This window comes from Cydia splendana, chromosome 10, assembly GCF_910591565.1.
Source record: "Cydia splendana chromosome 10, ilCydSple1.2, whole genome shotgun sequence".
Lineage (NCBI taxonomy): Eukaryota > Metazoa > Arthropoda > Insecta > Lepidoptera > Tortricidae > Cydia > Cydia splendana.
In genome coordinates this window covers 12,744,923-12,758,151 of record NC_085969.1, presented here as the reverse complement: position 1 = coordinate 12,758,151, position 13,229 = coordinate 12,744,923, and the positions used below count along the sequence as shown (strand labels likewise).

Genomic DNA, 13,229 nt, shown 5'->3' with positions numbered 1-13,229 from the left:
ATCAGATTTTACAAAGTTTGAATGCTGCTCCTGACTGTGAACAGATAGCTTTGCTTATTAATTTACCTTGACACATGCAATGTTCGGCCGAGTTTATATATATCAGTTGTAAACGACGCTCTGCATTGAACATTGAGAAAGCTTTGAGTTTGGTGTTGGATAAAAAAAAAATGGGTGCCATATTTTACTCGCTCGTGGTTTTGCTGCAAGTAACAGCGTTGCTGTCTACATGTAAGTGTTTTATTATAAAAATAATATTTTTTATTTGCGTGTGTATGTTTATTAAAACAATATCTAAAATATAAGTGAGATCTACTTTGTAAACAAAGCAGATTTCATTATTAAACCATTAAATAAATAAATAAATAGAAAAACATATACAATTTGATAGTCAAACCCTTACTACTACTGCACGTAGCAACTATTTAATATCTTATGATTATGATTATTGTGTAGGTAGGTACTATTTTATGGCATGTCATACCCTACCACCGGTATAACATTTTAGTACCATATTAAATTGATTTATGAGCGGTTAAGTCGTACATGTTTTTTTAATAGGTTACTGTATCATAGTTAATCAGTTACCTATATCTATAATTTTTAAGATTTATGTAGTATGAGTTTTATTTACGTGGCTCCATGCTTACCATACTTTTAATAGAATAGGGTATTATACTGTATTTAAAATAAATTATTTTACACCATGCATGAAATAAAGCACCTGATAATTATTAGAAAAACACAGATAGGAGTTATTTTTAAATACAAGTTCTATTTAATAAATCGGATAGAAATATAAAAAGTAGGTGAGTTGACCGTGACGTTACGATGTAAAGTTTCATATAAATTTCATATTAGCAAATCGTTTTGACAGTTCTAAAAAAGTAACTGATTTGACTAGTTGGAAAATACCCTATTAGTACTTTTTTCATTAACAAAATAGTGAGTAGCAGAAAGTCAAAACATCAATTTCCTAAACCTCTATCTGAGTAGGTAACTATTACAATGTCGAATAAGTTTCGCGCAACTACAACAACAACTATTATAGCTTCGTTAAATAAAATAATTACCAAGGAATATTAAAATGCTCCTAACAGAACTACCCTGTTTGTTTAGATTTTATCATTAATATAACAAACTAGGAACAAAGTTACTATACCTACCTATTTAATACTCTTAAAAATATAACACGTAGGTCATAGATACCTACGTGTATTATTTTTCCAGAAAATAAAATCACACAGCCAATTCTTTCTTACGCCCTTTTGGTACGTGGAATGCGGAATACAAAGAGTTCAAAATTCTCTTACGCATAAAAAATTTGGATTTTTTTCACATGTTTCACTTTACCCGATACCCAAATCCTGTTTTATGCTATAATATTTTGTCAATCTAAAACCTTAACCGCTCAACTTCAATGTTGTTTAGGACGTCGTTGAAAGAGGTCCTTCTCGAAGATTATCCTTACTAACAAGATTACATTAGTATACCAGTCACATTACGGTGGCACGACAACAAAGCTTCATTAAAAAAATCGTTTGTCGTTGACCACGGTCATAGCGAATGTAGGTAAGTATGTATGTAGGTAGTATAAATACATAGAAATGTTTAAAATATTAACTACATTCTAACGGTAAATAATGATATTTTAATTACGAATATGTTTCGTGTAATTGTAATCGAATGCTGTCTTCATTAATTGCCGAAGTATAATTCTAACCATAATTTAAATAGCTGGATATATTGAATTTTGATCCTGTATTATTATGTCAGTTTAATAATAATTTGGTAAGTAATCATTGTTGAATGATTATCTAATTATTATTAAACTGACAACTTTGACCGTATCATTACATCCTTTGAATGTATGCCTTCTTTTTATATTATTTATGTTGTGTTTGTATAAAAATAGAATACGTAATAATATATAGAGATGACGAATACAAATTATATCTAATACATCCCAAAAGTTCTCAAATAATTTAATCACAACAAGTATATAAGGAAGAGCTGGCAGCTTTCTCGCGCTACGAGCCTTCTTTAGAACTTGTCATTTTCACAATATAAAAACATCTCGAAATAATATAGGTAAACTTGTGATTTTCAGCACCCCCAAAATGCAAGCCATCAGACTCCGACTGCCTGAAGTCAGCGGCTCAAGCCTTGACGCCGCTGCTCGCGGCCGGCATGCCCGTGCTCGGCACGGAACCGCTAGACGTGATGCGCGTCGACGAGATCCGCATGGACCTGGCCGGTCTGCGGCTCAACATGACCAACTCCAGTATCAAGGGACTTAAGAACGCAGTTATTGACAAAATCAAGTAAGAAGTTTAGGTCTCTTAAGAAACTTTGGACTCCGACAGCCTGTCGCAGTTATTGACAAGATTCAGTTTAGTTAAGCCATGTAATCGGGGTCCGCTCTGAAACCTAGCCCCAAGACTTGATGTAGGCATCAGTTTAGGTTAGTCAAGAACCTTTTTAAGAATCATTGGATGAAGGCAGTATGTGAAAAAGAAACCACAATGCACAAGTGACAGAGGAGTGGAAATACTCGTAGACAATAGGCACTTCTATTTCATTCAAACCTATGTACCACTATAATTTTCATATCGATGTGTTGTACCTGTTTCTACCAGATAGACGAATCAGTTACTTTAACAGTTTAGCCTTTTAGGTCTCGCAAAAAAAACTTGTCAATAAATAAGTAAATAAATCCTTGGCAATTGGAATTAGTGTTAAAATGTTTATCGATGATAATAAGGTACTAAACAGTATCCAAACATGATGCTACGAGCCATTTCAGCATGCTTTGTTGTTCAGCACCTTTTATGGCCCCATAAGACGTACGAGTGCTCGTCAGTGTCCCAGTAAATGTCATCTTTAAACATTAAGTTATTGTTGATAGAGGATAGAGGTAACAGCAAGGTGTCATCTATTTGACACTGGGACATTTACCTTATCGATGATAATTAAGCACTAAACAGTATCCAAACGTGATCCTACATTTTAGCATATATTGTTGTTTAGCACCTTAATTATGCCCCGATGTTTGGATATACATAACTTGCTTTTAACGACTGCGGATGGTTATTAAAATATTTTTCTCAAAAATGGACGGCAAAGTCGACTTTGCCGTTTAAAAAATAGGTTGCGAAGCGCGTAGTTTATGGTCAATCAAAAATTAAAAAGTTAAAAACATTGCAGTCTCGATTTTGGGACTGCAATGTTGCATACAAATTCCATTATTTGTCGAGTTCCAAACTTTTTAAAAGTTGAAATGGCCATATCAAATGAAGGCACAGGCCCATTAAACAGCCAAACAGATGATTAGTACCGCGACTATTTAGCTGTCTCAAATAGGTTGGAGTATTTTCGGCAGAAAAATACACTTCTATTTTTTTATTAAAAAAATAAAAAGGCGGAAAAGCTAATTTTTTCAATTGTTTCTATTTTTGCTGTGAAAATATATACGTAAGAAAGTTGCTTTTGTAAAATATTTCTATGATATTTATATTTCTTGCACCATTTTTGAGAAAAGCACTATATATGACTCGGCTGGAAGGCTACTTGCTGGCTTCGGATTCAATTAAACGGACTCCCAAGGTCGTCCGTTTAAAACGAATCCTCAGCCTGCAAGTAGCTACTTCCGAGCCTCGACAATAATGTACTATAATCATGATGCTATCTAGACACGCGGCAGCGTGTCAAGCCCAGTTCAAGCAAAGGAAGTGGCTAGCCAGCGCCGAGTGTAATATTACACGAACCACTTGGTGCCACTTTTGACCCTTCTATAACTCAAAACATCTTTAACGTAAACACATAAAACTACGTGTGTTTAATTATATCCATGAGGACATCTAGAAGCCCAAATTTCATGAAGCTAGCTCAAACGGTTATAAAGATATGAAGGTCAAAAAGTCGTAAATTTTGGCACTGACTGACTGACATATAGTACCTAAACCTAACCTACTTCCAGATGACCTAGAAGGATGAAATTTGGAATCCAGCTCGGTTATTGTGTGTAAGCGTAGGAAAAAATCTAAAAATTAAAAAAAGTTCAAAAATAGGGGGGGTCCCCATACAAAAAAACCAGTTTTTATTGTGACTGACATATAAGTACCTAAACCTAACCTACTTCCAGATGACCTAGAAGGATGAAATTTGGAATCCAGCTCGGTTATTGTGTGTAAGCGTAGGAAAAGATCTAAAAATAAAAAAAAGTTAAAAAATAGGGGGGTCCCCCATACATTTTTTTTTTAAATTGTGACTGACATACCTATAGTACCTAAACCTAACCTACTTCCAGATGACCTAGAAGGATGAAATTTTGAATCCAGCTCGGTAATTGTGTGTAAGCGTAGGAAAAACCCTAAAAATTAAAAAAGTTAAAAATTAGGGGGGGCCCCATTCAAAAAATTTTTTTTTAATTGTAGCATTGGAACCGTTACAAGCAGATATTTGAAACTATCCCAATATATGTATATTTGCTATATAAAAGAAATATAAAAATAAAGTTAAGTCAAAAAATAAGTGGTGTCCCCATACAAAAAAACTTGTAATACGCGCTAAACAACCGGCCAACGGTGTGTCGTCGGCGGCGCGCGGCACCACATAATTATACAAAGAACAGAAGTAAAAACCATGCCGCGGAAACACAAGAAAAAACATTAAATCTCAATACCTGCCTAGTTGTTACAAAATAACATTATAAACAAGTATTAAACTCTATTTCTTTGCTTTATTGGATACCTAAATAACAATTTAAATAACAGCAATTGTTATAGGTATCCAATAAAGTAAAGAAATAGAGTTTAATACTTGTTTATAATGTTATTTTGTTCCTATAAATACGTATTTGGATTTTGCATAGAACTTGGCACTCATTTAGATCTCCATTCTTTTTGCGGCGAACCCCACAGCCAAGCATAATTTTTGTATTGAACTTGGCTCTCCTTTTTTACATTTTTATGTATATTAGTCCTTCGATGTCTGATAATAAGGCCTCAGATGCGATCGCTTCATCAAACAACATATTAAAGCCATTATTAACATTATTTCAGATTCGACATGACTAAAAAGCAGCTGGTGATTTTGTACCACGCTGACGTGGAGCTCACTGGACAATACAAGGCAGCCGGCCGGCTGATCATCCTACCCATCAGCGGGAATGGAGACGTCAAGATAGAACTCAGTAAGACTTTCTTTCCTTTCTTCGTCTGACAATTTACAAGCGGTCAAACGGACCTCAGGCTCCCATGAGCCGTGGCAAAATGCCGGGATAACGCGAGGAAGAAGAAGATGGCATTGGCAACATATAACGTGACGGCTGTACACACAGTTGCAAAAGTGAATTCAGTTAATTCATTCATGAAGCAGTTATGCACTTTTGCAGTTCGCTGTACCTAGTATAATGGTGTCAACCTGGGCATTACTCCCCCACCCTTTTAACCTTACCTTGTCAATGTTGTTAGTTAGTTAGTTTTACTAGGCAAGGCATTTTCCGCAAATCGACAACTACTGTGCCTAATGGGGTAGCGCTACCCTAACCAGTCCAGCAAGGTTTTCAGGTTGCTAACGTGTACTTTGCAATAGCACTGACCGCACCCAATTTGTCAATGTACGGTTATTGCAAAGCATAGTCCAAAAGTAACTTTTTTAGAAACACGATCTCTCACTTATCTTACAACATTTTCCGATAGTGAGATGAGAAAGTGCATCAACGGTAAAATTACCTCTTCGGCACTTAATCGCCTTTATCTTACTCCATATTTGCAATTGTTCTAGTCTTGCTGACTGTGCCTTTATTTCCTTGAAGCGATTAGCGTCTTTAATGGAATGAAGAAGCAAAAGGCAATTAGCACTAGCAGCAGTAATGGAGTTAATTCCTTTTGTACAGTCAAGTGTAAAAATTTGGGTGCATATAACTTACTCAAAAATATGTCCCATAGTTCTTAATTCGCTGACATAAGAGCTACGGGACATATCTTTGAGTATGATGTGTGCATCCATATTTTTACACTTGACTATGCGAATACATAAAACACTGCACTTTACACAAACACACACACAAATACATTTTAGGTTGAGGGGCGCCCAACACTTCAGTTTTCTATAGAAAGCATCACGTGGTCACCGATCACCTGTCAATCCTGTCATAGAAAAATAAGTTTCGGGCGCCCTAGGCCAGGCCCGGGCCGTTCTAGCGTGAGTCACCCTTTAGACAAGAGTAAAATATAGGCTGTTTCTAAGAGTCGTTCCCTATAGGTTAGTGGTCAGTTTTTAATAAAATGCTGGTATAATTATGACCACTTTCCTATGCACTTAATGTGCTGATAATGTAATACAATGTAAATATGTACATTAACATTTAATCAAATGAATTTAATTGAAATTAATTTGAATCAACACTTGATTTTCATGATCAAAGATAACCCGAGTGACTTTTTGTATTATTTCTCTACTCAGAATCACGAGCTTTTTCCAGTTTACTGAGAAAAAACGTGTCCCCAAAATATGGTCCGATTGGTTACGGTTTTCAATACAAGCGGAAAAAAAAAATTGTATGAACTTTTGGGGACACTTTTTTTCTCGTATTAGGATCGAAAAAGCTCGTGATTCTGAATGGAAATAATAAAAAAAAGAGAGTGAAATGCAAGTACAACTTTAAATAGAAATTCCCATAAATAAATAATATTAGCTTAAACAAAATATGGCGTATATGTATCTCGTATTTTCAGAAAACTACAATTCAAAGATGTTGATACCTTTCACCATCGTGAAGAACAAGGAAGGCAAGGATACGATGCACATGAAGGAGTTCAAAAACGAATTTGACATTAAAGACGGAGCTCACTATTCGTTGACCAATCTCTTCAATGGCAATAAGGTTTTGAGTAAGTAAAACTTGCGTTGTTTTATTGATTACGATGGATTACGAGTAACTTGAGAAAAATATATATACCTAGTCAGTTTTGGGTTTCGTGGTCAAAAGAAATCCTTATGCTTTTTCCATATCCGTCTGTCTTCTCGGCCACTTGCCGCTTAGTTCAGTGACCCTTAGTAGATAACTAGTAGTTACTTAGTAGATACTCTTTGATAGATATCAGAAACCTGTAATTTGGCATTGTTATACCTACTTATCAATCAGGCCGAATTTTTTAGTTACTTTTTTTTGCTTTTACCCCATTAATCTCGCTGGGTTTGGGTTTTTTACTAATAATCAGAGATCGGACAAATTTGCGTCATTACTCGCAATAATGTGGACATGACTCCAAAATTGATTAAATAATCAATCATTTAATTAATTTCTTACCTGAGGCTTAATTTTGATTCCTAATCAATAAATAACACAAAGATTTCTTATAATGTAAATTTATTAAAGAAAATAATCAGTACGTTTTCCAAATTTTCTGTAGGTACTCATTTTTTTATATCAAAAATATATTTAAGTCCTATTTATTGACTATAGGGAACAAAATAAAATCTCAGGAAATAAAATTAAAATAATTAATTATTTAATCAAATTTGGAGTCATGTCCACATTATTGCGAGCAATGACGCCAATCTGTCCGATCTCTGCTAATAATAGACGTCCCTAAAGTTTTTTTTTACTCGACTGCAAGTTGCGTTTTCGACATTCGTGTTTAGGAATATGGGACTTTAATTCTAACTTTTACAATTCCTTCCGATTAAGTCTGGCATTGTCCCCGTGGTCTCGGAGAAGACTGGCTAAAGTTGACATCAACATCTAGCTGCGCAAGTTTTTCGAACTACCCGCACTTGGTCTTGTTTATCAACTTGAAGGTTTTGCACACTAGGGATGTCACTCGGTCGATACACAGCAGTGCTCACGATGTTTGGTTCTACAATCGGCGATATTCGTTTTCACTTACTTTAACAAATGACTGGATTCCGTGTGAATGAGAATATGCCTAACGAAAAAGTAATGATAGATTTTTTTACAGGTGATAGTATGCTGAAATTTATGAATGAAAATTGGAAGCTCCTATCCACAGAATTCGGAGGATCCTTAATGCAGAAACCAAACAAAAAGATATTTCACGTAATTAGAAAGTATCTGCAGAACAAACCCATAGACGAAATCTTAGATGTTTAAGATTTTAATACCAAATAGTAGTAATAAATACATATAAAAGTATATAAATATGATAGTATAAGTATATGCATATAATAGTATATAAATTGTTAATGCCAGGTGGAAATTTTTTGATTCTTTTTTTCCATGAAGCGAACTTAAAGTAATCATGTCGCCATATAGTGACATAGTAGGTATATACCTAGATCCTAATTAGTGATATTGCTTTATTGTCACATAAGTTCTTGAAGTTCACGTAGTATAAAATAACTATGTTAAAATAACTAAAAGTTATACTAATATGTGTGTGTATGTTGCAGTAGGTTTTCAAAATATAGGAATAGTTCTCAAAGTTTTCCCGACATTTAAACAAAACTCTGAGGATTTCCCCCATTGAAAAATTTAAAATTTTGTTTCTTATATAGAATAAGGGCCTTTTCGTGTAAAAATATCAGCAGCAATTCAGCTGAGCATACCAATGGCCTTCGGTCCACCTCATCTTAAGGTTAGTTTCATATTGAGATATTCTAGAACGATGTTTTTTTGGGCCTAAATTAAATAGACCGAACATCATGTTATCCTTGCTTGTGTTGCTTGTTAGCTAGCCCAATTCAAAAACAAACCGATTCACTGTAGTTAACCTGACTGAAATTAACTCAACGAATGATATTTATCAATGTGTAATTGTAAGTGAAGTCTTTTTTATGCATTTTGACAGATATTGACGTACACGCACACGCGAGCGTTTTCCAAAAAAAAAAGGTACATTTCATCAAAATATTCATTATTTATTTATATTTATAGTGTAGTATTTTATTTATATTTTTGTGTCTTCAAAATATTGACTTCTTGAACTCATTTTACTCAGAATCATTTGTACATTCACGCCTCATTCATGAAAAAATGTGTCCCATGTATGAAAAATTGTTGTCCAGTGCGTCACGTTCATACAAATAAAAAAATTATTCATATAAAAATGTGACGATCTTGGGACATATTTTTTCATGTATGAGGCGCGAATATACAAATGATTCTGAGTAAAATGAGCCCAAGAAGTCAATATTTTGAAGACATGAATGACATGTACAGTTTTTTTGGAAAACGCTCACTGTGCAGTGATACCTACTTTCTGCTACTTATTCGGCCATTATTGGACATTATGGACTTATTTTGACTAGAAAGAGAACTAAAGTTGTACTTATCTTGCCTTTTGTGACTCATGTCATATCATGTGGTGTGTGAGTGTGACGTACTTTTAGATTAGAAAATATACCTCAGTCATTACTAGTTAAGTTTTTGTTTTCAAGACATGTGTAAATGACAAATCGATTCTATGTTTCGTAAATGTACAGTATTTGTAAATATAGAACGACTAAGATTTTTGAATAGAAATAGAAAATGTAATACATACAATACAATTTTGTTAAGTACATACAATACAATAAGATTATAATAGTTATAAGTAAGTTATGCTGTGCCCTTACAGGGTCCATGTGAGACATTGTACATATATTATATTATATTTGACATCTATACTGTACCATGGTTGCAATAAAGAATTATGAATTACGATTATGATTAATAAAACATGTATATTTGGAAAAATATTTTTTCTTTAAAAATAAGCCTTTACATTTCCTGTAAAAAAAGTGATATTGCTCCCCTTCTGACCTAACCTTCTTAGAATAACGAACTTGTAAAACCAAGCCACCAATTCTCATACAAAAGTCATAGGCGCGCGTGGATAGTTTTGCTGCCATTATGCGCAAAAGAGCCACTTCATTGTTATGCAGGGTGAGGAACAGCACCAACAGCATCCTAACCATGTATGCAGATAGGTTTGATGATGAGAACCACTGTGGTGCACTCCACGTGTGCTTAAATAAATAAATAAATATGTAAATATGTAGTTAGATAGTTAGTTAATAAGTTTTGTGTGTATACCTACTAACATTAGTTGTAAGATTAAAATGTGTCACTAACGAAATTGATCCTCTGTTGGTCTTAAATAAATTTAATTTAATTTATTTTTTTATAGACGACACAAGGTGTTGCGTAGGTAGGGTATAGGTTTACGTGATTTGGGGTTCCCGGTCTTCGGTGGAAATAGAAATGATATCATTAGAAAATTGTACGACTACACTATTACTAAATACGTACATAACATCCTATTAAACCCGGTTTTGTGGAAGATTTCTAGAGTTATAAGGCAGCTGTCCAACTGCAGAACAAAAAGCGATGAACCATCGACTATTTTCTCTGAAGCATGCACGCGTGTATGAAAAAAAATTGGCCAAGTGCGAGTCCGACTCGCACACGAAGGGTTCCGTACCATTATCTATAAAAACGGTCACCCATCCAAGTACTTAAGTCCCAGAGCCCCACTTAAGTCTTTATTTTATTCTGTTTTTAGTATTTGTTGTTATAGCGGCAACGGAAATACATCATCTGTGAAAATTTCAGCTGTCTAGCTATCACAGATTACGAGATACAGCCTGGTGACAGACGGACGGACGGACGGACGGACGGACGGACGGACAGCGGAGTCTTAGTAATAGGGTCCCGTTTTACCCTTTGGGTACGGAACCCTAAAAATGATAAATTTATCGTCATAATATATTAATCATTGATCGCTGATAAATCGTTGGTCGTTGATTGCTTCCCGGGAAACCTTTTCAAAGGATAAATCACACGCACGTGAAAATATAGTCGTTCATAGCTACTCTTTTCTCGCAGATGCACGATGCCACAGAATAAATAATAGTACTCCGTGACATGACGTCGCTGTCGTCGTTCTGTTTTTCTCGATACTCTTCGGCTCAACCACGTCCCGGTGGACCTGGATGAGCCTGGTTGTCACGTGTCGGTACACGTGAGTGGCGTCCACGTGATGCACATGTTGTCATACTTTAATGCTCCCTCAATGTCAGTCCAGTTGAGTGTTGCAAGTAGACAAAGATCGCGCGGTCACGGTTGCCGGGCTTGCACCATGCTACCGGGGACGGCTACTTTCTTAGCACCACATATTTGAAACATTTTTGTAATATGTGCATAGCTTTTCCGACGACGTCGCTATGTTGCAATGGACGTTACCCCCGACAGGCTATCTGACCTTGAGTTCACGGGCAAAACAGTATAATATTAACCTCGAAATCCGTAACAACAGCAAAGATTTCAAAAGTAAGGATATAGGCCTTCTCAAATAATGCCGAGCGATAATGTGCACCAACAAAAATGCGAACGAACTCCATTTGTGCACCAATTACCCACCTCGTAGTGTAATGTTTCGTAAGAGCCCGTTTTACGTAGTACATATATTGTACCTAATAACAAGTCAATGAACAACAATCGGATAACGCACTTTTAATCTAGGTAGTAGGGGATGGATCCGCTGGTTTACCCTTGAATTACCGACAGACATTTCATCGAATGTTATTTCGAAGACAACGTTTCAAGTATTTTCATTTCATCGACAAGTTATTGCGTCGAAGAATCGATACTAGTAAATTTAAATCGGGGACTTTTAATTGGTACTTGAGTTATTTTGTATATAGTTTATATCGTGGTATTTCTTTACGGGTTTTCTTATTTCATTTTGGATTGTATTTAATAAAATTTATTACGCCTAAAATTATTTCAATTTGTAATATTTCGTTATCGAAACTAAACGCAATCACGTCAGTCGGCTCACTCTGCGCGATTATAGCTATGTGCTCTAATTTTGAAGATATTAATTTTACAAGGCTGCCATTTTCATTTTGGGCAAATTATACATAGGTTGGTAACAATAATTTTACTTACTAAGCCGTTCATTTCTCTGTAGGGTCGCAGTTCTAACCTAACCTAAACCTACTTTGAAAGCCGTTCGTTTCTGTGTGGGATCGCAGTTCTAACCTAACCTAAACCTACTTTCATAGCCGTTCGTTTCTGTGTGGGATCGCAGTTCTAACCTAACCTAAACCTACTTTGAAAGCTGTTTGTTTCTGTGTGGGGTCGCAGTTCTAACCTTACCTAAACCTACTTTGAAAGCCGTTCGTTTCTGTGTGGGGTCGCAATTCTAACCTAACCTAAACCTACTTTAAAAGCCGTTCGTTTCTGTGTGGGATCGCAGTTCTAACCTAACCTAAACCTACTTTCATAGCCGTTCGTTTCTGTGTGGGAACGCAGTTCTAACCTAACCTAAACCTACTTTGAAAGCCGTTTGTTTCTGTGTGGGGTCGCAGTTCTAACCTAACCTAAACCTACTTTGAAAGCCGTTCGTTTCTGTGTGGGGTCGCAATTCTAACCTAACCTAAACCTACTTTAAAAGCCGTTCGTTTCTGTGTGGGGTCGCAGTTCTAACCTAACCTAAACCTACTTTGAAAGCCGTTCGTTTCTGTGTGGGGTCGCAGTTCTATCCTAACCTAAATCTAAAATTCTTACAACAGAAAAATGTATAAATGTGTAGTACGACATACAGGGTGGAACAGAACGAAGAACTTTTACAAAAACGGGGAATTGTTCGACCTAATAGCTTTATATTTTCCTAATGAACTATGTTCATATTCTTTACTATTTACGAGATAAAGCCGGTTAAACTTTAGTGCAATAATCCACTTATTTCAACCCTAGCAAGTTGATCGGGCGATGACGTCATGAAAATAAGTTTAATGACCTTTTGTAGCAAAAATGAAAAAAAAATTACAATTAAATGTCACTGCTAAATAAATGTAGGAATTGACAGGTCTAGATTGCCGATCATAAATAATAAACAAGAAGGTTAAAACAACCAAAGTTTAGCAAAGAAGTTACTCATTTCAACTACAGACAAAGAAAATCATACTGTCTCTTTATTTTCTAGTAACACTGTTAACTGTCCATCTGTAAGTTAATCTAATGTTTTAATAGTGCAATATCTTCGCTAAGAATATTTAAGAGAGTAACAAAGCTATCATGTAGCGACGAAAGTTTTTAAGACTTAATCAAACTGGCCAGTTTTGTGCTTCACGATTGATTGAATACAATTTGACGTTGTCATTGGCAAAAATCTCATATCGTGTTACAAATATTACGAATATTAAAACGTGCCGGCCGTCACCCATACAAAATTCAAAGGGTTCAGGCTTTGCTTCCAAGAGACTGTCCTGTCCGG

At 35.4% G+C, this 13,229-nt stretch overlaps 1 protein-coding gene across 1 annotated transcript; it reads left to right on the top strand.

Annotated features, from left to right (window-relative positions):
- Positions 1-9,572, top strand: LOC134794338 (circadian clock-controlled protein daywake-like). The gene is made up of 5 exons (XM_063766130.1): positions 1-231; positions 2,111-2,324; positions 5,064-5,194; positions 6,741-6,896; positions 7,968-9,572. Exons 1-5 carry the CDS (start codon positions 75-77, stop codon positions 8,117-8,119), a joined length of 810 nt encoding a protein of 269 aa, XP_063622200.1. The 5' UTR covers positions 1-74; the 3' UTR covers positions 8,120-9,572.
- The last annotated feature ends 3,657 nt before the right edge of the window (positions 9,573-13,229 follow it).